This window comes from Ranitomeya imitator, chromosome 2 (assembly GCF_032444005.1).
Source record: "Ranitomeya imitator isolate aRanImi1 chromosome 2, aRanImi1.pri, whole genome shotgun sequence".
Taxonomy (NCBI): Eukaryota; Metazoa; Chordata; class Amphibia; order Anura; family Dendrobatidae; genus Ranitomeya; species Ranitomeya imitator.
Window position 1 is genome coordinate 796,863,339 of NC_091283.1, and position 27,365 is coordinate 796,890,703.

At 40.9% G+C, this 27,365-nt stretch overlaps 1 protein-coding gene across 3 annotated transcripts in view; it reads left to right on the forward strand.

The window, feature by feature from the left end:
• Positions 1–27,365, forward strand: part of SEMA4G (semaphorin 4G) — a 205,753-nt gene that overhangs the window by 169,932 nt on the left and 8,456 nt on the right. For 2 of the 3 annotated variants that reach the window (XM_069753730.1, XM_069753731.1), the window contains exons 10-15: positions 7,875–8,019; positions 10,965–11,187; positions 13,296–13,411; positions 17,585–17,739; positions 18,686–18,747; positions 21,393–22,355. In XM_069753730.1, the coding sequence (XP_069609831.1) occupies positions 7,875–8,019; positions 10,965–11,187; positions 13,296–13,411; positions 17,585–17,739; positions 18,686–18,747; positions 21,393–22,222 (1,531 nt within the window). In that variant the 3' untranslated portion in view covers positions 22,223–22,355. Of the gene's footprint in view, positions 1–7,874; positions 8,020–10,964; positions 11,188–13,295; positions 13,412–17,584; positions 17,740–18,685; positions 18,748–21,392; positions 22,556–27,365 lie in introns of those variants that run through there. The other variant, XR_011318531.1, reaches the window with a different exon arrangement.

The following is a 27,365-nucleotide window of genomic DNA, read 5'->3' on the forward strand; positions in this document are numbered from 1 at the left end:
AGTTTATTATACACTCTGCAGTTAGTGTAAAAAATAATTAAAAAAAGTTTTCAACAAAAACTTACTGTATAACATTTGTGCAGTCTATGAATTTGTTCTGAGAAATAGTGTCTCCTCCCATCAGATCCTCCTTCATAGATGACCTCACATCTGACCTAATTATTTTAAGGCTAGAGAACAACCTCTCTACACTAACTTGGGTTGGTGACAAAGCAGTAACCACATGGGCAACATCTCTAACAATTTCAGGGTATAAAGGAATTGCCTCGTGCACAGTCAGTTTTGATGAACAATAGATTGAACTCTTCTACTTCTTTGAGAGCAAGTGAAAAACGTTGTTGAAATATGGCCAATCTGTTTTCTATGGGAGTGGAATCTTTTTCCCTGCTCCATGTCATTCAAATACTTGTCGAAATCAATCTCCTCATCTGATGGCAAGACCTGAGTCCTCTTGCTCTTGGCTGTCCTGTAGCTCATCCCAACTGCTACCTCAATCAAAGCTTCTTTTTCTTTAGTAAGCTGTTGATCATCCAGCAATATACGATGACTCTGGTCCACATAAACAGCTGCTATACAAGAGTTTTATTTTCTAATAGCAATGTCTCTCTCTGTTTTATTGAAGCAGCAATGCCATCTGCGATTAAACCTCCTCTTTGGGAAAGGCAAAACAACAAGTCCTTCCACTCCTGTATAAAAATGCCAGGAGTTAAATCCTCAGCTTGTAACTTTTTAGTCACTGTAAATGGGTGATGAAGAAATTCCTTCAATTCAGCCACCTGTGTCCATTGACCTTCATGTAGTGTTACCTGAGGGTTGGCCATATCTACAAGGAAGGGTTTCAGCTCAAGCAATCACTCAATAATAATAGGTGCTGCCCCACCGAGTGGCTTGATCCACAATTGCCCCTTTTCCAGCATGTCTCTTCAAGATGGAATCAATTTTAGGGGTTCTGGCAGCAATAGCCAATTTCCTCACTTTGCTAATCAGAGTTCCAGCATGTCCCTCTTGCAGAGTATCTCTTATTGCCAGATGCAGCGTGTGTACAACACAGAGCATGTGATGAATAGGAAAGAGGTGTGAAGCAGCTTCAACAAGATCATCTAATTGTAAAGAATCATTTTGCTGTTCTTCTGTAGTAATATCTGTTTGTTCCGCCGTTTTGGGAACAGGACTGCGGCCTTCCATCTCCAAAATGCTGAATGTGAAATGTTCTTCTAGCTGCTGTTCACCTTCATTATTCTCATTCATCAGTTTAATTGTATTTATCATGTTTGCAGCATTATCAGTTAGGGTACCGTCACACTATACGATTTACCTACGATCACGACCAGCGATATGACCTGGCCGTGATCGTAGGTAAATCGTAGTGTGGTCGCTGGGGAGCTGTCACACAGACAGCTCTCCAGCGACCAACGATGCCAAGGTACCCGGGTAACTAGGGTAAACATCGGGTTACTAAGCGCAGGACCGCGCTTAGTAACCCGATGTTTACCCTGGTTACAAGCGTAAAACTAAAAAAAAACAAACAGCACATACTTACATTCTGGTGTCCGTCAGGTCCCTTGCCGTCTGCTTCCCGCACTCAGTGACTGCCGGCCGTAAAGTGAAAGCAGAGCACAGCGGTGACGTGCTTTCACTTTCACTTTACGGCCGGCAGTCACAGTGCGGGAAGCAGACGGCAAGGGACCTGACGGACACCAGAATGTAAGTATGTGCTGTTTGTTTTTTTTTAGTTTTACGCTTGTAACCAGGGTAAACATCGGGTTACTAAGCGCAGTCCTGCGCTTAGTAACCCGATGTTTACCCTGGTTACAAGCGAACGCATCGCTAGATCGCATCGCTAGATCGGTGTCACACACACCGATCTAGCGATGCCAGCGGGAGATCCAGCGACAAAAGAAAGTTCTAAACGATCTGCTACGACGTACGATTCTCAGCAGTATCGTAACGATATCGCTGGAACGTCACGAATCGTACCGTCGTAGCGATCGAAATGGCAGTGTGTGACGGTACCCTTACACTAGCAAGAACCTGTTTTTTTTAGTTCATAATCTTGCATAACTTATTCCACTAAGGTGTGGAGAAACTGGCTGCTGTGAAGAGCTTTAGTATCTTTTACTGCCAGTGTCTGGGAAACAATTTTTTTGTTATCACAAACATATTGAACATTGATAGCAAAATAGTTCACTCTGTGACGTGTGCAGGCATCCATTTTAAGGAATACAAAGCATCTCTTGAGTCTTTTTAAGATCTTCCGTTTGGTTAAGAGCTTCTTCAATCACTAATTTTCTAATACTTTCTCTTTCAAGAGAAACACCAAGATGGTGGGCCATTTCTCCATTAAGAGCTGTAAAAGCTGGTCATGCAAATAATGATAATGGCACACAGTCCTTCACAGCAGGCTCGATGACCTGTTTTTCAAACACATCTTCTGTCATTGTTGCAGTAACTTTGTCACTTGCAAAATATCTTGTAACTGATGTTTGAGACGCTCTTTCGTCCTCCTTTGCCTGGCGGGAAGTGCTGGTCTCTGGTTTCTTGGTATTGCTGTGATGTTTTTCAATCACAGCTTTGTAAATTTACTGGTGGCAGCGTTGTAAATGTCTTCTTAGATTGGAAGCTCTTGAAGGAGCATTTTTACCACTGCCTGAGTATGCAATGATTTGGGCATTACAGCATTTGTTTTCATCTGGGTCACTTATACACTGACACACAAAATGTTTTTGTATCTTGAGTCACTGTAAAATGCTCAAATACAGCTGACCTCATAAGATGCTTCTTACACCTTTTGTAATTATTTAAATTCGCTCTAAAATATTTTTGTCCTGTAAAAAAAATAAGATATATTGTAAGTCTTGCAAGAATAGGGAATCATGCACTGTATAATTTAGATTGTAAATAAAACAATCTTTGCATAAGTCAATAGGACAGATGATAAGTATAAAGTCTGTAAAATATGTTAGCTTTATGTTGTACCTTCAATGTCAGGCTTGTCTCAAGGTACAGCTCACTAAATGCTTCACATCATATTTCTTCAGTGTCTATGGAGAGGGGAGGAGGGAGGGAGCATATTTGTGCTGAATCATATTGCAGAACACACATAAATATACAGTTAGGGCCAGAAATATTTGGACAGTGACACAATTTTCGCGAGTTGGGCTCTGCATGCCACCACATTGGATTTGAAATGAAACCTCTACAACAGAATTCAAGTGCAGATTGTAACGTTTAATTTGAAGGGTTGAACAAAAATATCTGATAGAAAATGTAGGAATTGTACACATTTCTTTACAAACACTCCACATTTTAGGAGGTCGAAAGTAATTGGACAAATAAACAACCCAAACAAAATATTTTTATTTTCAATATTTTGTTGCAAATCCTTTGGAGGCAATCACTGCCTTAAGTCTGGAACCCATGGACATCACCAAACGCTGGGTTTCCTCCTTCTTAATGCTTTGCCAGGCCTTTACAGCCGCAGCCTTCAGGTCTTGCTTGTTTGTGGGTCTTTCCGTCTTAAGTCTGGATTTGAGCAAGTGAAATGCATGCTCAATTGGGTTTAGATCTGGAGATTGACTTGGCCATTGCAGAATGTTCCACTTTTTGGCACTCATGAACTCCTGGGTAGCTTTGGATGTATGCTTGGGGTCATTGTCCATCTGTACTATGAAGCGCCGTCCAATCAACTTTGCAGCATTTGGCTGAATCTGGGCTGAAAGTATATCCCGGTACACTTCAGAATTCATCCGGCTACTCTTGTCTGCTCTTATGTCATCAATAAACACAAGTGACCCAGTGCCATTGAAAGCCATGCATGCCCATGCCATCACGTTGCCTCCACCATGTTTTACAGAGGATGTGGTGTGCCTTGGATCATGTGCCGTTCCCTTTCTTCTCCAAACTTTTTTCTTCCCATCATTCTGGTACAGGTTGATCTTTGTCTCATCTGTCCATAGAATACTTTTCCAGAACTGAGCTGGCTTCTTGAGGTGTTTTTCTGCAAATTTAACTCTGGCCTGTCTATTTTTGCTATTGATGAATGGTTTGCATCTAGATGTGAACCCTTTGTATTTACTGTCATGGAGTCTTCTCTTTACTGTTGACTTAGAGACAGATACACCTACTTCACTGAGAGTGTTCTGGACTTCAGTTGATGTTTTGAACGGGTTCTTCTTCACCAAATTAAGTATGCGGCGATCATCCACCACTGTTGTCATCCGTGGATGCCCAGGCCTTTTTGAGTTCCCAAGCTCACCAGTCAATTCCTTTTTTCTCAGAATGTACCCAACTGTTGATTTTGCTACTCCAAGCATGTCTGCTATCTCTCTGATGGATTTTTTCTTTTTTTTCAGCCTCAGGATGTTCTGCTTCACCTCAATTGAGAGTTCCTTTGACCGCATGTTGTCTGCTCACAGCAACAGCTTCCAAATGCAAAACCACACACCTGGAATCCACCCCTGACCTTTTAACTACTTCATTGATTACAGGTTAACGAGGGAGACGCCTTCAGAGTTAATTGCAGCCCTTAGAGTCCATTGTCCAATTACTTTTGGTCCCTTGAAAAAGAGGACGCTATGCATTACAGAGCTATGATTCCTAAACCCTTTCTCCGATTTGGATGTGGAAACTATCATATTGCAGCTGGGAGTGTGCACTTTCAGCCCATATTATATATATAATTGTATTTCTGAACATGTTTTTGTAAACAGCTAAAATAACAAAACTTGTGTCACTGTCCAAATATTTCTGGCCCTAACTGTACATGTCCTCATCAATTTTGTTTTTTCTGAATTTGAGATGTTAGAAAAGTTTTCCCCCTTATATTCTATGTATAGTGTATATGTCATCAGGGCAGCTAATTTCTCCAAACATGAGCTAAGAGGAAAAATAAACTAAAACATCAAGCATACAGAGACAACATATACTGGACTATTGATTTATGCACAGTTTATTGAAAGTTTAGATATGCTTTAGCAAGTACTTACCTTCTTTATCCCCTTCACCCCCAGAGCTTTTTTCGTTTTCGTTTTTTGCTCCCCTTCTTTCCAGAGCCATAACTTTTTTATTTTTCTGTCAGTATGGCCATGTGAGGGCTTATTTTTTGCGGCAGAAGTTGTACTTTTGAAAGATACCATTGGTTTTACCAGGTCATGTAACAGAAAACAGGAAAAAAATTCGCAAGTGCGATGAAATTGCAAAAAAGTGCAATCCCATACTTGTTTTTTGTTTGACTTTTTTGCTAGGTTCGCAAAATGATAAGACTGACCTGCCATCATGATTCTCCAGGTCATTGCGAGTTCATAGACACCAAACATGTCTAGGTTCTCTTTTTTTTCTAGGTAAAAAAAATCCAAAGTTTGCTAAAAAAAAAAAAGAAAAATTGCGCAATATTTTGTTACCCGTAGCGTCTCCATTTTTCATGATCTGGGGTCGAGAGAGGGCTTATTTTTTGCATGCCGAGCTGTCGTTTTTAATTATATCGCTTTTGTGCAGATACGTTCTTTTGATCGCCCGTTCTTGCATTTTAATGCAATGTTGCGGCGACCAAAAAAACGTTATTTTGGCGTTTTGATTTTTCTTCTCGCTACGCCGCTTAGCGATCAGGTTAATCCCTTTTTTTTATTGATAGATTGGGCAATTCTGAACACGGCGATACCAAATATCTGTAGGTTTGATTTATTGTTTTATTTTGATTGGGGCGAAAGGGGGTGATTTGAAATTTAATATTTTTTTTATATTTTTAAACATTATCATTTTTATTTTTTTTTGGCATGCTTCAATAGCCTCCATGGGAGGCTAGAAGCATCCACTACTCGATCGCCTCTGCTACATAGAGGTGATGCACAGATCACCTCCTATGCAGCAGAATTACAGCATTGCTATGAGCGCCGATCACAAGGTCGCAAGGTAGGAGTGATCATGTTTGTATGCTGAAAGTTGTGTTGCAAAATTGAATTGTAAGTTTACGATAATGTTTAAAGAACTGTCTAGCCAACTTTGTCATAAGCCCTTGTGAAGTAATTCAGGTCAGAGACTCCTCTGTCCATAGGTCCTTGTGAAGTAACTCTGGTCAGAGACTGTGGAAGGGATGAGAGTGATAATTACAGCTTCTACAGACTCTTCAAGTTGTGTTCTGGAATGTTTGAACAATAGCACCATAAAGTGTGCCAACAACGCTCTCGTGACCTACAAGTTTTGTCAAGCTTATTGTACCACTTTCTGTGAAGAAAGAAGAAGTAAAGTTCTTTTGTTTTTACCCAACTTTGTTCTGTGACTGTTTTATTAAAGGTGGGCTATTTGTATATTCTTTTACATCCCTTATGGATGTGTTTAATTCTGTCAGACTTCTGGCCACCTGGGGCAGGAGGACTTTGCTCATTTTGTTGTAGGACCTTTACCCAGATTCTCATCATCCATTGTAGAAATGAATGCAGCCTACCTACCTGGACTGAACCTCCTTACTCCAGAGACCTCATCAGACATGTCCCAACCCTAAAGTACGTACACTCTTATGACCCCAATACACAATAGACTAATGCCGGCGATAGTGACTGGTTCGGCTGACAGTCTAATTTAAATGGGTGCCCCGTCCCCTCCCCTGACATGGTCTAGGGATATTAGAATCCAGCATGTCCGATTTTGGACTGCCAATTCTTTTACTGCTCCTGTATATGGGAAAGTCGATAGAAAAAACTGCCAGTCAAGTCATCGTTTGGACAACAGCTATCTAAAGTGCATTTGGGCCTAAACTCTCTAGATAGATAAAAACAAAACAAAGGGATAATTAGGACCACTATTCGGACGACTAGAACATTTGAGAGACAGATGTATTGAACGAATGGATCATTCAAATTTAGAAAGATTCCGCTCCTTTAGTAGTTGCAGAAAATTGCTTTGCATTAATAGGTTGACACCTACCATTTTAATATTGGTTCCTTATGAAAACTCTTTGCGGAGAAAAAGCTTCAAACATACTAAATCCATTTCAGGAATCTTATTGGTAAAAATTAGGGGTTTATCAAAGACTTTTACAATTACTACTCTTATTGCTTGTTATGGCAACTAAAATTACTTCTTCTTAAAAGATCTTCATGATGAGGTCCAGCAAGAATCCTTCTAGCACTGCGTTTCCAGGAGTTGACCATAATAATCTTTTATTCTTCTCTTGTCCCACAACATGCATTGGCAGCCAGGAAGCATGGTACACTGACGTAGCAATTCTTTCTGCAAATTAAGGATGACTTCCAGCTATGTGATAGAGCGAGGGTTAATAATGTCTAGCTGTCCAAAATAATAAGAATAATTTTCTAGTCTGTGCGGAAACTATTGGTCCATGCGATGTCACAGAATATTGAAGAATTTCAAACCTTCCCTTGTAATTGTTTTTGTCATTCCTCTCCCATTCCAAACACCCGCTTGCTCGCACGTTGCATAAAATGAGTATTAGAGATGGAGCACACAAGAAAATCACTCCAAATCTCTTGTTTGCTTTGTACTCCGTTAATCGGAACAAATTCATGTACATTACTTCATTTAAGCCAGGGGCTAGAAACCTATTTATCTAGATGAAAAAGAAGAATTGCTTTCTCTTGGTTCTGTTGCTTCACTTTGGATTTAACCTTTCCGTTCCATTATGCCTCATCCATGTCATGCCTAAAACGACTTTAGTACACTCGTGCACTTTCTTTGCCTATAACAGGGTTTTTTGGGGTTTGTATGACCTATAATAATTTTTTTGCTGTATGTCTCTGAATTATTTACGGTCTACTTGCTTCCTTCTGTCATTATTTATTGTTCAGTGATTTCCGAGCTGTGAGTCGTCCACTAGTGGAGTGTTTTGTTATATGATTATTTGTCTCCATTCTTGTACATAGGGGAAATATGAAGATCTCAGCAGTCTGTCGATATAGACTACCGGATATTCAGAAAGTATTTGAAGGGCCGTATATGGTATATCAAGAGTCCTCCAAAAAATGGATCAAATATAATGGAAACATTCCCAAACCAAGACCTGGTTCAGTAAGTGATTATTTCTATAGAGTGTTTTTATTTTTATAAGTGAGCCAATTTATTGAATTACACAAGTCGCTCTTACCTTTTATATACTCCTCATTGACAGGACTAGGTGCCTGAGGCTAGGGTTTAATAATCCATCCCCTTCCTCCACTGTCATTGCTTTCTTTTATCATCACATTTCTCCTACGGGGAATCAGTGATTGTTATTACAGTGGTCGCGTGTTACAAGCACCGTTCTCACGTAGATAAGCACTTTCCTTTAGTGCAGAGGAAGCGCCCGATGGCTTCCTGGCTGTGGGATCTACAGCATTATGCTGCCCGTCAGTCCAATATATAACAGCAGTTGGATTCTGTGTCCACTACAATTGGAAAAAAAAATTAACTCGCTACTCTAAAGATATATTTTGAAAATCGGCACAGAACCAATGGGTTGTCCAGCTGGTATTTCTCTTCTCGGGAATTTGCTTGGCATGTTATTAAAAGAAAACAACATACTCACCTTCCCTATTCCTGGTCACTCCAGTTGCAACACTTCCCGGAACTCCGCCAGGCTCTGTGTCCTCTGCTTTAGATAAAAATTCTGAGATGAACATTTAAAGCTAGAATAATTTTTTTTATTTCTGAATACATCCGTCAGGACAGGAGTTGTGGTTTCTCCAAAGCTGAAGTCTCGCAGAATGATGACTCTTGATCTGTGGGGACTGACGTCCCACCATAGATCACACCTTGTAGAAGGGTTTTTTAAATCGGTTACAACCTTGTTGTATATGTTAAGAAGGGCGTCAGTATAAAAGTGCTCAAAACACATATGGCGACTCATAAAGCAAATAACAATATCAGGAGAACCAAGAGTCCAAACTGGCCAAAACGTCACATGAAAAATATATTTATTAGAAAAATCAATTACATAAATACAATAGACAACAATCAATAGTGTATGATAATAATGGCAACTGTATCCAAGTACATCCAAACATCCAGGTATACTAAACAGGACCAATAAGGTAAAAAGTCATATAGTCAAGATGTCTGTATCTATAATATCTGCACATGAGTAGATAGATGTGTGGCAATCAATCTAAATAACATACTCCCAGTGGCCGTATATCGATGGTCACCGCACATCCCACAAGCATAAGTGACATAATCTAAATGGATTAAAGCCATATGAATATATTACCCATGTGTGCAGAGTGGTCCTGGATGGCGTACCCCAACGCGCGTTTCGCGTTTAATCTTTATCGCTTCCTCAGGGGGCGTGGTTAGACAAGGATCTCTATCCGGTTTATAAGGAGTTTACATCCGATCATGTGTTCAATCAGGTGCGCAAGCGTGAAACGCAAGATGCTCCCCGTGCTGCGCTCCAAGCCTCGATCACTGCCTGCAAATCCCAGTCACGTGAGCGGGCGGACGCCACGCCCACATCACGCGACCCAGGATCGCCGCCGCGAAGGGGGGAGAGCGCTGCCGGTTCTGCATACAAGCGTATGTAATAATAGAAAGTGGAAAAACAAAATCCAGCTCACCATACCGACATTCCCAGGAGCTCGGAGCACGGAACCGCTGTGTCAGGGCGTGGACGAACAGGAAAGAGAAGGAGATCCAGCTCAACGAAATAGTGAAAAATCCATAATTTATTTCACTCAAAATACAGTGAAAGGACAAAACATCAGCATACAGAAAAAATTATAAAAACAAGGTCAACGCGTTTCCGGTGACTAAGCACCCTTAATCATGATGATTAAGGGTGCTTAGTCACCGGAAACGCGTTGACCTTGTTTTTATAATTTTTTCTGTATGCTGATGTTTTGTCCTTTCACTGTATTTTGAGTGAAATAAATTATGGATTTTTCACTATTTCGTTGAGCTGGATCTCCTTCTCTTTCCAATAATAGAAAGTGACAGTGCCTGTAAGGTGCAAAAGTGATGCAGCATTGTGACCATAAGTGGTTACTGCTGCAGGAAATTTATTATAAAATTATATTTCCTGCAGCAGTAGCCACTTATGGTCACAATGCTGCATCACTTTTGCACCTTACAGGCACTGTCACTTTCTATTATTACATACGCTTGTATGCAGAACCGGCAGCGCTCTCCCCCCTTCGCGGCGGCGATCCTGGGTCGCGTGATGTGGGCGTGGCGTCCGCCCGCTCATATGACTGGGATTTGCAGGCAGTGATCGAGGCTTGGAGCGCAGCACGGGGAGCATCTTGCGTTTCACGCTTGCGCACCTGATTGAACACATGATCGGATGTAAACTCCTTATAAACCGGATAGAGATCCTTGTCTAACCACGCCCCCTGAGGAAGCGATAAAGATTAAACGCGAAACGCGCGTTGGGGTACGCCATCCAGGACCCATTCAGGACCACTCTGCACACATGGGCAATATATTCATATGGCTTTAATCCATTTAGATTATGTCACTTATGCTTGTGGGATGTGCGGTGACCATCGATATACGGCCACTGGGAGTATGTTATTTAGATTGATTGCCACACATCTATCTACTCATGTGCAGATAGTATAGATACAGACATCTTGACTATATGACTTTTTACCTTATTGGTCCTGTTTAGTATACCTGGATGTTTGGATGTACTTGGATACAGTTGCCATTATTATCATACACTATTGATTGTTGTCTATTGTATTTATGTAATTGATTTTTCTAATAAATATATTTTTCATGTGACGTTTTGGCTTGTTGTATATGTATAATTAAGTGTTTTTTATTATTGCACCATGATGACCAAAAAAAGTCTGCTTTATAAACTGTTCGAAAGTTATAAAATGGTTGTTTTTAGATTTTGTTTTTCCTGTTTTAATCATTGGTGTCCTAGTAAATGCTGAATTCACCATATATGGATGATTTTCGTTGCCTTAGAATTATTTCCTTGAACATGTTTCTATCCATATTTTACTTACTCGGATATTCTTCCTTCACAGTGTATTACAAATGAATTTCGGAGCAGTGGCTACAACTCTTCACAAGATCTCCCGGATAATGTCCTTGATTTTGTGAAGCATCATCCTCTGGTATCTAATGTGGTGAAACCAATGGGAGACCAACAGCTTCTCTCTAAGAAGAATATCGTCTATACCCATATCGCTGTAGATCGAGTCACAGCCCTGAATAAAGAACAGTATGACGTGCTGTTTCTAGGGACAGGTCTGTATGACGACGTCCTCTCTTCTGTAGGCCTACCCTGACAGCAGTAAAATGTAGAGACAGACTCCCAGCCATGTCACACTCTGGGCTGCTTGCTGTAGTTTTGATAGAATCAATGTTCTATAGCAGATTATCACTAGAGGACTAGTAAACTTGGTGCCCAAGTAGTCCTACTCATTCTTGAGCTCTTAATGTTCCCGCCCATACCTCTGGCAGCTTTCTGCCTATGCACAGTGTATCGTAAAGCTGTCAGTCAGTGGTGTTTTAAACAGAGCTCAGCATTCACAGAACTGGTAGATTTTTCAAAACTGAACCAAGTAGCCCAGTAAAGGATACTACATTGCTGGAATTAGGGTCTCGATCCCTATATCATGCTCTTCGCAGATAACCTGGTGACTTTTAAGAAAAGCTGCTAATGTTATGCTGTGTTGCATGGTTATGTACCCTACATACTTCATGCACCCCACTCTTGTAATGGTCTGGAGGGCCACTACATGCTGCATTGCCACCAAACCCTAGGAGAATAGTTCACACAACGGCTAGAGTTTTCTTGATTCTAGCTTGAGGAAGGAGGAGACCGTTGTCCTAAAAGTCTTATGTTGATGTGACCATGACCATTGTAGGGCTGGGATGGAGCACCATAATGTCAGTAGGTAGAAGTGTGTCTATAGGAGACAGTTTGGCACAAAGTAAAGATTATTTCCCCAAGAATTACAGCAGGTGGGCCTGACACTTAAGGTATCGTCACATTTAGCGACGCTGCAGCGATCCAGACAACGATCCCGATCGCTGTAGCGTGGCTGTTTGGTCGCTGGAGAGCTGTCACACAGACAGCTCTCCAGCGACCAACTATGCGAAGTCCCCTGATAACCAGGGTAAACATCGGGTTACTAAGCGCAGGGCCGCGCTTAGTAACCCGATGTTTACCCTGGTTACCAGCGTAAACGTAAAAAAAAACCAAACACTACATACTTACCTTCCGGTGTCTGTCCTCCGGCGCTCTGCTTCTCTGCACTGACTGTGAGCACCAGCCGGAAAGCACAGCGGTGACGTCACTGCTGTGCTCTGCTTTCCGGCTGGCCGGCGCTCACAGTGCAGAGAAGCAGAGCGCCGGAGGACAGACAGCGGAAGGTAAGTATGTAGTGTTTGTTTTTTTTACGTTTACGCTGGTAACCAGGGTAAACATCGGGTTACTAAGTGCGGCCCTGCGCTTAGTAACCCGATGTTTACCCTGGTTACCAGTGAAGACATCGCTGAATCGGCGTCACACACGCTGATTCAGCGATGTCTGCAGGAGATCAAGCGACGAAACAAAGTTCTGGACTTTCTGCTCCGACCAACGATGGCACAGCAGGATCCTGATCGCTGCTGCGTGTCAAACACAACGATATCGCTAGCCAGGACGCTGCAACGTCACGGATCGCTAGCGATATCGTTGAGTGTGAAGGTAGCTTTAACGACAAGCCGGTGGGCCAACAGACATCAGTGAGTGATGGAGACTTCGTCAGAAGCTGTGAAAGATAAGTCTGGTTTATTTTCCATAAGGAAACCAGTTCGGGCTAGTAGATTGATGCGCAAGTCCAGAGAGACAATGTGAGTGCACTGCAAGTCCTTTGGATCGTTACCGGGAGTAGCCGGACGGCTTGTGAGTCTGAGTAGGAGCCAGGAAACGGTGTTTGCTATAAACACATTTTTGAGATGTTTTTCTATAAAGTTGCAAGTGACACTAGGAGTTCTCATGAAGCATGCACGTAACCAGCAAATATTAAACTTATTGTGCCTCTGTGTGAGTAAAATACAGGCTGCCATGTAAATGTACGTGGTGCATTTTAGACTAGACTTATTGTAGGTAATCGCTATTCAAACAGTTTTTTTCTAATGTCTTAATAAAAAATTCCCCAAATGGCCAGCTGTGCCTTGAGACGTGCATTAGTCTGGTGAGAATGCATCCTGAAATCCCAGAACCATTTATTCCAGCCCGCAAACAGAGATTTCTGGCTTGTGGGTTCTCTTCCCCACTGCTTTCTCCATAATGTCATGGTTTCCATGTCTTGTACTAAAGAGGACACAAATGCCATCTCAATCAGACTTTATCATCTCTTCTGCAGACAATGGCTGGATTCACAAGGCCGTCGTTATCAACAACAAGGTTCACATAATAGAAGAAATACAGGTTTTCAAGACGCCGCAGGCTGTTGAAAATTTGGTTGTATCCAAAAAACAGGTAGGGTATTTTGTTTTTCTACTATTTGCTTCATTTCTGTGTAATTTTGTAAGCTACCTACTATTTGTTAGGTCGGACCTGTTTTTTGTAGATGTGACAAGTAAAGTGCAGTGTATACTGCCATGGAAGGGGCACTAGCCTCTGGCGACAAAATATTTTGTGCTGTGTCAGTATCACAGGCTGTGAAGGAAGTATATACTTGTTAGTAAAACTATAATATCAGTAGAATAACTACCGTATATACTCGAGTATAAGCCAATCCGAGTATAAGCTGACCCCCTCCCCCCCCTAATTTTGCCACAAAAAAACTGGGAAAACTTAATGACTTGAGTATAAGCCTAGGGTGGGAAATGCAGCAGCTACCGGTAAATGTCAAAAATAAAAATAGATACCAATAAAAGTAAAATTAATCGAGACATCAGTAGGTTAAGTGTTTTTGAATATCCATATTGAATCAGGAGCCCCATATAATGCTCCATTAAGTTTATGATGGCTCCATAAGATGCTCCATATTAAAATATACCCCATATAATCCTGCATAAAGGTTAATAATGGCCCTATAAGATGCTCCATAGACACATTTGCGCAATATAATGCTGCACAAATGTTGATTATGGCCCCATAAGATGCTCCATAAAGATATTTGCACCATATAGTGCTGCACAAACGTTATGGCCCCATACAGACACTTTTGAAGGTAAGGCGACGGTGAACTGTAAAAACGGAATGAGGCACAGGGGATGTAAAAGCGAGAAATAACCCGGTGTTCTTCTACTTACATGCTCAAGGTCTTGTATAAAATCTGCAGTATTTCAATGTATGGACCACAAATCCAGCACCAGAGCTGATGATACAGTGAATTTTACAAGTCTTGCTTTATAGCTTCTGACCTGCTGTAACAGGCTCAGATTTACTCTAGTTCTATGATAGATTTTGTTCAGACAACTAGCAGTAAATCTCTTACACAATGTCCAGATTCCATGTAAACTTTCCAGATAATATTGTCTAGAGAGGGCGCTGTGCTGTTGCAAATAATGATAGAAAAAACCATATTAATCCCTCTTAACTCTCATAACTCCTGCAATAATGCAAAAATAAACTATCTGTTGTGTACATAGCTGTCATGCAGTGTGACCTCCCATCTTGTAAATGTGTTCTTGTAATCTGAAGTCACAGGACGGGACATACATGTTGATGGTTCTGTGTCAACCCCAGAGTAAGCAAAATGAAAAGTCTCAACAATTGTCAGGAGCTGAAGAGTGGTGGCTGGTATGTTAGGAGTAAACTCTTAGAGTATTAGGTATCTGTGCTCTACTCCCAACACTTTCTAATCATGCAGGATGTTAGATTTGGAGATCAGAGCTGTATCTTTGCAGCTTCTTTTTTCTCCAGTGTGTTGCTGCTTCCTTGTGATTGGTCAGGATCATACAGGGGGAAGAAGAACACGCCTCCAGTGAAAACTAATCTGATGTCACCCACTTGGACTTAACAAAAGTTAGCCCATAGTGTATCAATTACTTTGATTGCTAACATCTCTGCAACGGAGAGGTGATATTAAATAAAAGTAAAATAAATACATGTGATTCCTCTCTGCAGCCACCATTATATAATGTGCCCAGTTGAACATGAAGAAGTTGGTCAAAGGTTCTCTTTAAGTTTTAAATCCTTGCACAGTATTTTCCTGTTGGCTGCAGGCACAAAACATGTCAAAATGTAACTGTAATATATTTTAAGGCTTCTTTACTTAAAGGGGTATTCCCATTTCTAATATTCTCTCCCAATATCTAGTAGGTGTAATATTAATATTAGCAAAAACCTCCAATTAGAGAATCTGAAGAACTATCCTACATTTCTATGTCTCTTACCTCATGTGCAGGCATTGCAGTAGCTTAAGTATTCATGGTTATGACTGCTAAGAGCTGTTTGTCACTATATGAGTGGACATATCCATGGATACCTAAGCTACTGCAATGCCCTGCACGTGTGGTAAGCAACATAGTGAATCAGAAGAACTATACTACATTTCTAATTGGAAGTATTTCCTAATATTATTATTATTACACTGACTAGATATTGGGGTAGGATCTTGAAGATGGGAATACCCCTCTAATCTTGTAAGTTCTTGCCTATGCCTTTGATGTGAAGACTAGACTGTGGTGACTTTACAACTATTATAGTTGCACTGTGTAATGGCTGAGTTTGCAAAGACATTCGCCATAATGGCGTTGTCCATAGGAACGTAGTTGTTCCAAGGCAGTCATTCAGTGATGTGAGGCCCTTTTCGATGCAACACATCCTAATTGTAGAATATAAATGCAGAGTCCGGCAAGAAATGTTGGTTGTAAGCAGGGAATTTGGAATCAGTAAAGTGCATCTTAGGGGACAACCATTGTATAAATCTTCTGAAACCGTCTTGAAATGAAAATTGTTTGTCTCAAGTACTTGGCTCCTTAGCTGCACCTATTGATGGTTCCTTGCATCTTCTGCTCATTTGCAAATGCAGAGTTTTGGCAGTTATGAGACGTCATTACTTATCACTTGGCTAAACTCATGCAAATATTGTTTTGTTTCCAAGGAACAAAATTAAAATAATTGTTCCCCCCTCCCCATTTAGACATGGAAAGCAAATTCAAAAGGAAGTCTTTCTAAGTAGGAGTACTCCTAGTTACATTTTCATTTGGTCGGTTTTCATCTTGTAGATTGTGAGCCCTCGTGGGCAGGGTCCGCTCTCCTTCTGCACCAGAGCATGCTCACATAACACCTTATCCGAGCACGTTCACTCATCACTAGCTGTCATCCATCGTGGTCTCTGCTACATGGCAGGGTTGGATTCCCCAATTATGGAGGTTGAATATAATTTTTTTTTTTATTAGTAAACTGTATTATTTCACCTGTAATTGTGTGCGAGTCCATTTACTCTTCAATCTTTGAATCCCTTGTAAAACAACTGTATAAAATTGACGTGTACCATTGTATGGCTGAATGGGGGTGTATATTGGGGAACACTTCTCAATGAGACTCTTGGATAACAAACAAGTTAGTATCTAGTTTAAGCTTTTCTTTCTAGAACTATTTCGGGTTGTAACTCCTGGTATCCGTCTTTGTTAGATTGATGCTCGTTCTTCGTATTTCACATTATTGCCTCTTGTGAACTCAACTTGAAGTTTTGTAAAATCGCATTTGACGGATCTCCCAAAATATTTGTCATTTATGCAAAGTATGCATGCATGATGCAGGGTCAATGCATGACCTATGGCTGCACGGAGCAGAGAGGCTATGCGCCTTCACTCCCCGGCCTGTACCAGCCATAATGCAATGTATCCATTGGGACGACTGTTTCTTTAATTTTTTGCTATTTCATGGTTTACATATTCAGTCTGGTCATGTAATTAGTTTGGGTTAACATCAAGCAATTATTTCTTCGCCGGTCTTCGGTCTTGTTTACTGCTTCTATGATCTATTATTTAACAAGCTATTTGGGGGGAAGAAGACATTTTGTTCTCGACCTCTGCATCAGTTTATTTTAGTTGTGTCATTAACTTGCTGAACTCATCTCAAAGTTCCTCTGATAGAACAGTAATTTATGAAAGAAGTCTCATAAAAATGTATCTTGTAATTCATCTTAATGATCTATGTAATGGTGTTTATTATCATACTTCCCTCATTTCCCGCACCACTCCGGTCCTCTTCTGGCCCGCGTGACCTGACGTCAGACCAGCCCGATCACGCAGGGGTTTGTGTGTGGACCGGAAGTCGCTATCTCAGTATAAGCGGATCTGAGTCCCATAGACTTACATGGGGAAAGCTGCACCGCCCCGCACAGAATACGCCGTGGGATCCGGCTGCACAGCGGGACCGGAGTGGTGCACGACACTGGAGAAAGATGGTGATCTGTCAATATTTTAATACACTTACTCACCATTGCATAGATAATTAGGATTGATTAGGAAATACAAATTTTAATGAGGCGGCTTCTTTATAAAGAAAGTGTACATTTCTATTGAAATGGATGGGACTGAGCTGCAATACCACACACAACCTGTGGACAGAGGTGGCGCTACTTTTGAACAAAAGCAGCTCAGTGGGGGCAAATGATCTTCTCTTGGATATAACATAAAATGTCTACCCATAGAACATATAATTCATACCTATATATATTATTTTTATTTTCAGGACAGTTTGTATATTGGCGCGCAGAGCGGAGTGCTGCAGATCCCACTGTCTGGCTGTAATCGCTACACTTCATGCTATGACTGCGTCCTCGCCAGGAATCCCTACTGTGGCTGGGATGGCAGCACATGTCGAAAACCTCGTAAACCTCGAGACTGGTAAAATATATCTTTTTTATGGATGATATCGCTTTCTAGCATTGTTCTTACTCTACTTAGCTGGCTGGGCCATAGGTGGATATAGTTATACAGTATGACCTCCATTGCCAGCTGGGACTTGGTGCATTATATGACTGTATTCAGCCTGACGAGAGTCGCTGGAAGTCATTTAATTCCATATATTTGACCCCAAAACAAACGTGCTGTACTTGAGAAACTTCTAGCAATATGCAGTTTGTTTTCACCAGAGTTACTCTTTAAAAATGTTACATTAGAAAAATGTAATAAAATGTAAACACAGAATGATGCAGAAATGTATTTAAAGGGAAGCTGTCAACAGGTTTTTTTCCCTTAATTTGAGCACAGCATAATGTAGAGACAGAGACCCTGATTCCGGCAATGTGTCACTTCCTAGGGTTCTTGGTATAGTTTTAATAATATCATCATTAGAGGACTAGTAAACCTGCTGCCATGCAGTCCTCTATATTCATAAGCTTTGTATAACCCCGCCCCCACCACTGGTTGACAGCTTTCTGCCTATGCCCAGTGTACACAGAGAGCAGCCAATCAGTGATGTGGGCGGGGTTCTACAGGGCTCAGCATTCAAAGAACTGGTAGATCTGCAGCTGGTAAAACAGAGATTTTATGAAAACTGCAGCAAGCAACACAGTAAAGTGATACATCGCTGGAATCAGGGTCTCTGCCCCTATATCATGCTGCTCTCAGGATGAAAAAAAAAAACTTAAGACGGGTTCTCTTTAAATTAATGTAGCAGAGCAACAATTGTTTACCTTTCTCCTGATGTCATCAAGAATTCTGTGCTTTCTTTTCTAGCTTTTTCTTTTTTTACTTTCAATTTTATTACGTCTTGTGCCTGCAATTGACTTGAGGCCTGAGATTGTCATCGCACTTCACTGTATGAATTGTTGTTTTTGGCTGCTTGCAGGGTGCAGATGACGCAGGATATGCAGAATGGTAACGGAGGATGTTTAATCGACACAGACGAGGGTAAACGCTCTGTTATTCTTACAACATCAGCATTGCATGATCGCAAGAGACTAAGACTCACTGAGCCGGCTGCTGCGCCAGGGAGACGCTGAGCACAGGACTGCAGGAGTTAAAGCTTAATATACAAAGTGCTCCAATAAAATGGGCAGTAAATCTATGCGGATGTTATTTTTAGCGTTGTTGTATTTTTGCATTCACCGTTAATCTGATGAGCGAGCCTTCCATTAGAATATCAAGTATATGAAAAAGCAACAGATGCTCCTGCCATAAGCGCTCCCATGGGATCTGTTACCTAAAAACGCCATGTCTCAGGAAGTCGTAACGCTGCCTACGTGTTCTCCGAAACTTCCCAAATGCAATGTTAAACACAGAAGCGCTGCCGATCCCATACGTTTTTTATAAGGGTCTTTAGCTGTGGTTACCCCTTTAAGGCCCAGGGAATTTTTCCGTTTTTTTTTCCTTGCCTTCTTTCAAGAGCCATAACTTTCTTAATTTTATGGCACCAATGCACATTCCATTTAAAAATAACTTGTAGAATATTGTGATTTTTTTTTTTTTTCTTCATAGTTCACAGCGAGAAAAAACATTGGGGGAAATTACTGTTTTGTTTTCCTTATTCTTCCATAGTGAGTTACATAAGCCACGTGTGGCGTTAAATGACCACCGATCAGCTGCATGCAAGCCGATCAGCATTCGTTTAGTGGCCTGCTTTGATGAAGCTGACCCAACTTCTCTTCATACATAGCGATCGTTAATACGATTGTTCTGTGGAGATGAAATGCCATGTTATGCCCAGCACATGTCCTGTTTATACAGAATGATGTGCTGCCGATAAATTGACCTATAAGCCGGCAAACAAGCGTTTTGTTCGTTTATCAGGTGATTGCCAATTTATTTGGACAGGTTCTTAGAAACTCTTGTTTTACAATTAGTTGCCATTGTAAATGGACCTTATGAGTTAAAAACATAAACCAGTTTATTGTACAGCTCTGGCAAAAATTAAGAGACCACTGCAAAATGTTCAGTTTGTCTGATTTTTCTCTTTATAGGTATATTTTTTAGTACAATGTAAATTGTTCTTTTATTCTATAAACTACTGACAACATGTCTCCGAATTTCCAAGCTATACATTTTGTATTTATTTTCTGAAAATGAGAAATCGTCAAAATAACAAAAAAATGCATTGCTTGCAGACCTCAAATAATGCAAAAAAACCCTAAGTTCATAATCATTTAGAAACAACAATACTAATGTTTTAACTCAGGAAGAGTTCAGAAATCAATATTTTGTGGAATAACCATGACTTTTAGTTGGGGAACATTGCCTGAGCAGAAGAAATCAACTGTTTTTCCAGGATAACCTTGTATGCAGCTTGATTCACACACAGCTAGATCAGTCAAGGTGTGGATGAAGGACGACCACATCAAATCCCTGTCATGGGCAGCCCAATCTCTAGACCTGAACCCCATTGAAAACCACTGGAATGTAATCAAGAGGAAGATGGATAGTCACAAGCCATCAAACAAAGAAGAACTGCTTAAATTTTTGTGCCAGGAGTGGCATAAGGTCACCCAGAAGCAATGTGAAAGACTGGTGGAAAGCATGCCAAGACGCATGAAAGATGTGATTGAAAATCATGGTTATTCCACAAAATATTGATTTCTGAACTCTTCCTGAGTTAAAAAAAAATTTGTATTGTTGTTTCTAAATGATTATGAACTTGTTTTTTTTGCATTATTTGAGGTCTGAAGGCACTGTTTTTTTTATTTTGACCATTTCTTATTTTCAGAAAATAAATACAAAATGTATTGCTTGGAACTCCAGAGACATGTTGTCAGTAGTTTATAGAATAAAAGAACAATTTTACATTGTACTCAAAAATATACCTATAAAGAGAAAAATCAGACAAACTGAAAATGTTGCAGTGGTCTCTTAATTTTTGCCAGAGCTGTATGTACCCCAAAATTATGCCATGCCAAAATACAACCTGTCCTTCAAAATACAAGCCCAAAATACTATATCAATTGAAAAATAAAAAAGGTAAAAACATCACAAATGAATACAAAAAGCAAAAAAATGGTTAAAAGTGACATCCCCTTAAAATTTCTGGTGCTTTAAAAATCACATTGGTAAATCTGATGAGAAGAAAATTGGCAAACCCTGATCCTACATGGAGCTACAAGGGCTCGTTAATGTAAGAAAGTGTGCCATGCTGTCTGCCCGTGATTGGTATGGCAATAAAACCCTGAAGCCTTTCAGAACCGGGATTTATAGGTAATTATTCCGACCCTGGCGGTGTGTATTAGAGACCTCCTCGTGTTGAGACTCCATCTACACTACTTATGCTTTCAATGGGAGCGTCGTGTATTGGAATTCGCTGCACATAGCCGGCGCCCAGAATTTATCATCTGCGATTTTCTGAATCAAATCTGACAAATCAATATTAGACTGAGGAGGATAGAGGGTAAGAACAGAAGGGAGAATCAAAACACATTCTTTGTGCCTCATTGAGCAGTAAATATATATTGGCGCGTTAGACCTTTTATTGATTCCTCTCCATCCCAAGCTTATTAATGCACTGTGACATTTTGTGTCTTTTAAACCGCGATCTCGGCTGTAGTTATACATAACCTTTTGTTTTTCAGCTCCTCCTATGAAGAAAATGCGGACCGTTTTAAAAGGGGACGATGTTCTTCTGCAATGTGACCTCCGCTCTAATCTGGCTAAGCCACTGTGGTTTGTAAACGTCTCGGAACCACTGGATAGTGACGACGGCCACCTTAGAGTTGGCGTCGATGGGCTTCTCATCACCGATGCTCTTCTCGAACATAGCGGTGAATATAGTTGTTACTCTGAAGAAAGCGGATTGCAGGCCGTAGTGACGTCATATAATGTCACTGTTTTGTTGGAGCTACCAAAAGGGAAGATCTCCTCAGAACCAACTCCAATTGTCCAGTTGCCAACACCTGCACCTCAAGGTTCTTCCAAGTTGGAGTTTGTTTACATATCCATAATCACCATCCTCGGCGGGCTATGCCTCGTTCTGACTATTGTGTTAGTCTCTATATCTTGCCAACAGAAAAGGAAAGGTAAATACACCACGGGTGGCTCCAGAATAAATGCCGTCGAGCTCCAGACCGTATCATCAAACTTCAAAGACAAGTCAGAGGAGATGAACAATTATTCTGACGGCTGTCTACAGATTATTCCCGGTGAGGCGCCAACTAGTCCTCCAAGCAAAGCAAACCCTCCTCCTCCACCGCCGCCACCACCACTACCCTCAGAGTTCACCAACGGGATCAGCACCCTTCCCAACATGTTAAGAAAGATGAACGGGAACAGCTATATGCTTTTAAGACAACATGACGAGGCAAGCTCGCCATTGTATAATTCCTTCACGGAGGAGCTCAGTAAAATCCTGGAGAAGAGGAAACATACACAGCTGGTTGAAAAGTTGGATGAAAGTTCTGTTTAGCGATGGACTGATAAGAGACAGTGATATAACACAATACTACCTCAATGAACATCCCTTTTTAAAAAAAAAAAAAATTATAATTTTTATTATATTTTTCTTTTACTCATGCTTTTCTCTATTTTTTATTTATATCAAGCAACACTGTGAAAGTCTTTGACTTTTACATTACAAACCTTTATCTGAGGAGTACCTGGGTTCTCCGCTGCTGTGAAGTGTAAGCCCTAAGATGGACATATACAAGGAGACTTGTCTTCCTTGCGTGGAAAATCCCGCTCCAGTGTGTTGTGGAAGTGACCAAAGCCAAAGAAGAAGAAAATAAAAGACCTAATAAAGGTAGGATAGCTACTGTATGCAAATACGGGGGTAATTTTTGTTCAGTGACCAAAATGCTCTTCCTTACATTTTGTCTTTAACCTAAAAGATGTATGTCGCGAGACGCGAGAAAACATGATTCCATGACGAGATGGATATGTGCTATGTGCGTCTTTGTGTGGAGTTGGTACGAATCGATTCGGCAGGAATCTGCGACCACTGGGGTGGGAGCCGTGAGAACCACCACTTATCTGACTGGATCCACTGCTCTTGTTTTGATTAGTGAGCCAGACAGAAAATAGGCCGAGCTCTTGGCTCCCGACCAGCAGCCACAGAATACTGTTGTGGCCAATGGATCAGGTCGTGCAAATCTATTCGCACCAAGTCTAGTGACCACCCATTACTTGCTATGTGCGTTGTACCTTGTCAAGAGTTTTGCTCTGCTCTGCTCTTTGTGAGATTGTGTTTGATTTGTGAGAAATGAAGGTCCTCAACCAAATGAAAAAAGGTAATGAGTAGTGATGAGTGAACGTGCTTGGATGAGGTGTTATCTGAGCATGCTCGGGTGTTAACCAAGTGACTTCTTCGTGCTCTAAAATTTGTTCAAGTCCCCCTTGGCTGCAGTTCTTGTGTCATTCGACAGCCATAACACATGCAGCGATTTGCTGTTTTTTAGGAAATCGCTGCATGCGTTGTCTGTCGAACAGCCGCAAGACATGCAGGTGCGGGGACTCGAGCATATTACATGCCGAAGTCACTCGGTTAGCACCCGAGCATGCTCGGATAGCACCTTATTCCAGCACGTCCGCGCATCGCTCGTAATGATTGACCCTGGACGCATCCATACCTATTAAGCATCTGTTCACATTTGCATCAGGACCCTCATTAGAAGCCTCAGTTGTAACCATTGAAATGATAGATATTCGAGTGGGGACCCCATTACAAAATTACTTGCTCTTCGGTCGCCTTTTGGATCTGTTGCACAACTCATTAAACGCCGAACAAAAGCCACTACATAGATGTGAATGTTTCTGCATATCTGTTTATCTCCTTTTTTTTAACCTATACCAAAGGGCCAGGGGCACACGTAAATAACTTGGGGAAAATGCACATATTTCACTACTAGGGAAAATTGGGCAGTTTTTACTATCAGTCAGTCATACTAGGCGATCCATATCTGCTAAAGTGTGAAGTTTAGAGAAAAATTGCTCTTCATTTATTTAAGAGTCTTGAAAACTAGAGATATGAGAGAAATTGGTGATCATGGGGGCAAAAAATGTGTGACTGCTTCAGTACAGAAGATATCTCGCGTGTATAAGATGACCTCACTTTGCAGCCTTCATTACACTGCATTTTACTTATTCATCGCCTCATTATAGAGCTGTTTTTTTTATTACAAGCTCGCACGGGGGCAAAATACAGCACTTGTGACTTTTGCAGAAGCAAAAACACAGCTTAAGGCAGAAAACTGACCTGGTAGATGGATCTCCTCTTTGGGCAGTTCCACCATCAGTTGACTGGTTGAATCCCAGCGATTAGTTTTTAGGGTAAGTTCACACAGGGCGTTTATGCTGCGTTTTTTTTTTTGTGTGCTAATTTTCAGCTGCTTTTTACAGTACCAGCAAAGCCTATGAGACTTCAGAAATCTCATGCACACACATTGTTGTTTTTTTTGTCCTCAGGATTTTGTGCTTTGCTGCGTTTTTTGGACATAGAGCATGTCACTTCTTTCAGCGTTTTTCACCCATTGACTTGAATGGGTGTCAAAAAAACACTGCAAAAATGCAGGTATCATTATTTGATGCTTGTTTGCTGCTGAAAAGTCAAGGACATTAGCATGGACAAAGAGATAAAAAAAACGCACCAAATCCACAACAAAAAACGCACCTAAACATGCGTTTTTGCCGCAGCTTCTTTCCTGCCAAGATCAGGTTTTGCTGCTGAAAAAAAGCAGCAAAAACGCCCTGTGTGAACTTACTCTATTCTCATTGGAAGCTTTGGCATAACTAGTGTAAGTGTGATATCTGGCTCTAGAAAATGGAAGCTATGACTCCGCTCCCATTGATTTGTAGCGGAGCCCTACTGCCACCGTACAGGTTCCATTGGGTTCCACCAAGGTTTTGTAATCTTGATGGGAAAAAATATATATATATATTTTTTTACAGAATTTGTAACAACAGCTCAGAAATTATTTGTTGTGATTCCTGTGTCATCCATTGACGTCAATCGGTGACCATGTGATACACTGAAGTGTCGAGCGTGAGAGCGGATCTTGGCTCGGGGCTTTGGCTAATACAAGGGGTCTCGAGTGGCGTCAAGAGCTCTCCACTGTTACCATGCATAATAGGATTAGCTAGACATTCAGTGCTTTCTATCAAAGTATATTATTTAGTAACCTTCACAAAATTTATATTTGGAGTTTTCACCATCATGCATTGCCCTAACTTCCCCATGGCCCAATCCATTAACATCACATCTTATGATCCTCGTTCACATACTCCTAAACCGATTAATCTGTAAAACCATCAAACTGATCCTAAAAATATTCCTGAAGCCCAAGGGACATCCTACATCTCGTTCTTACTTGACATTTCAGTAACAATGGACTAAGTGTCTTCTTATCTGGGTTCATGCGGGCACAATAATGTACATTGACCATCAAATAAAGAGGGTTTTGAGGAAACAGCTTTTGGCAAAACGCAACGTTATTGTTCTAAAGATTAACATGAAATCGACGCTGATTTAAAGAAAAATGCAGAATCTGCCTAGGATCCTCTTATTCTCCAGGTTTCATAAAACATTTAACATTAAAGGGTTTCCTGAGCAAGCCCATACCCCTTCATAGGAAATGTTAACAGGCGCTGTATTTAAAGGTTCTTTGACCCAAAAGACCTTCTCCAGGACGTTTTCTCTACTTGTCATAAACCTTAATCATGGAGCCGTTTTCCGTAGTTGATCAATAGATTTTTAGTATATGATCCATATTATATTAAACCTATTAAATCACTGTATATTAAACGTCAGCCTTTGTGATATCCTTCATTCTGCAGGTAATAATGTTTTTATGTAAGTCAGTTTCTTCCCAATACCGCCAAATCCCTCCTCTCCCCCTAAGAAAAAAAAAAGTGAGACTTCAATTATGGTCATTGCTTTTTGGACCTCTTCCGAGTCGAGTAAGCTCTCAGAAAGATTGTGTTGTGAATTAGGTGCTTTACTCCTGATAAGGTTTTGCAGAGATTTTTTTTTTTAAGAGATGAATAAGTAATCAATATGCTGGCTCTTTAGAGGAGGAACCGCTTTGCTTTATGCATTTAAGCTTAATTTGATCGATTTTTATGGATGATCTGCACAATTTTCCCACGCATTTCACCTGACCACCGGAAGTCCCAGTGGTAGGCACGCTGTGTAATCTTTAGGTACCCATACACAGTTATCCCCCGTACACATAAATATTCTTCTCAGCCAAGCGTTATATAAAAATATGGGGAGAGTCCAGTAAGCCATCGCCAGACTGACCCGGCCATTGCAGAACAAAACTATTGGGTGATCAAATTCAAGCTACCCAATCCGCATCGATGGTTGGGTGGTCCTCTTTAGATGGTTGACCAAAACTGGTCAGTTTGGCCAACTTTTATCCAATATGTACTGGGGCCTTATTATCAAGAGACCCTTCTAACAAAGAGGGGTTGTCCAATCAGTGATAAGAAAGAGAGATATATATTTCTCATTTAATCAAGGATAGCTTCACACTAATACAGTGCTCTCTGCTGCGCACTATGTCTGGATTTCTGTTAGGATCCCCGAAATAAAAGGATTCTGACGGTAATGGAGACAGAGCCCGATGGAGCGATTCACTTCAATGAAGCCATTGGAGTCACGGTGGACATCCTGTGGCCTCCGACCTGGCAGTATTGCCCTTTTTTCAGACTTGTGTCTGAGGAAAAAAACAATAATGCCAAGATTGAGACCAGAGAGTGTTCGTTGAAGTGAATGGGTCCGTAGGGGTTTCTGTCCTGTTTTTGGGGGAATCTGATAGAAATCCGGACCCAGTTGTCAGCGGAGCTCACTTTGTTAGTGGGAACCTCCATTAAATAGCAGCTCAGGCAGCATTAGCATTCAAGATGGTGAAAATATAACACCATTTATCTCTTGCTGAATCAGCCTCCATAGCCCATATGCCTATTCTGCATCTCATACTTTTTTTTTTCTCTCTCCCCGGCTTGGATTGTGTACAGCTCAGAACAGTCCTTTGCATTTCAATGTCATTTATCTGTTGCTGGTTCAGCCATGAAAACAAATTACTGTTATCTAGAAATTTGCCCAAAGCTTAACAAAACAGGAACTTCATGTTACATTGTGAGTGCCAATTGTGCGAAGCGTTGTCTTCCAATTCTTGGGGTTTGATTGAGCTTATGAGATAGAGAATTAGTTCTACTACATCTGCCAAAAGCTTCCAGCACCAAGAATAATTTCCGATAGGGATTCACTTCCCATAGGGGATCACTTGGGCAAGTTTTGATACTATTTATTTGAAGGGAATGACAAAATTGTCCCCAAAAATCAACAGGTGTTTGTCCGAAATATATTCTATTGTTGCTTTAACCCCTTCATGACCCAGCCTATTTTGACCTTAAAGACCTTGCCGTTTTTTGCAATTCTGACCAGTGTCCCATTATGAGGTATTAACTCAGGAACGCTTCAACGGATCCTAGCGGTTCTGAGATTTTTTCGTGACATATTGGGCTTCATGTTAGTGGTAAATTTAGGTCAATAAATTCTGTGTTTATTTGTGATAAAAACGGAAATTTGGCGAAAATTTTGAAAATTTCGC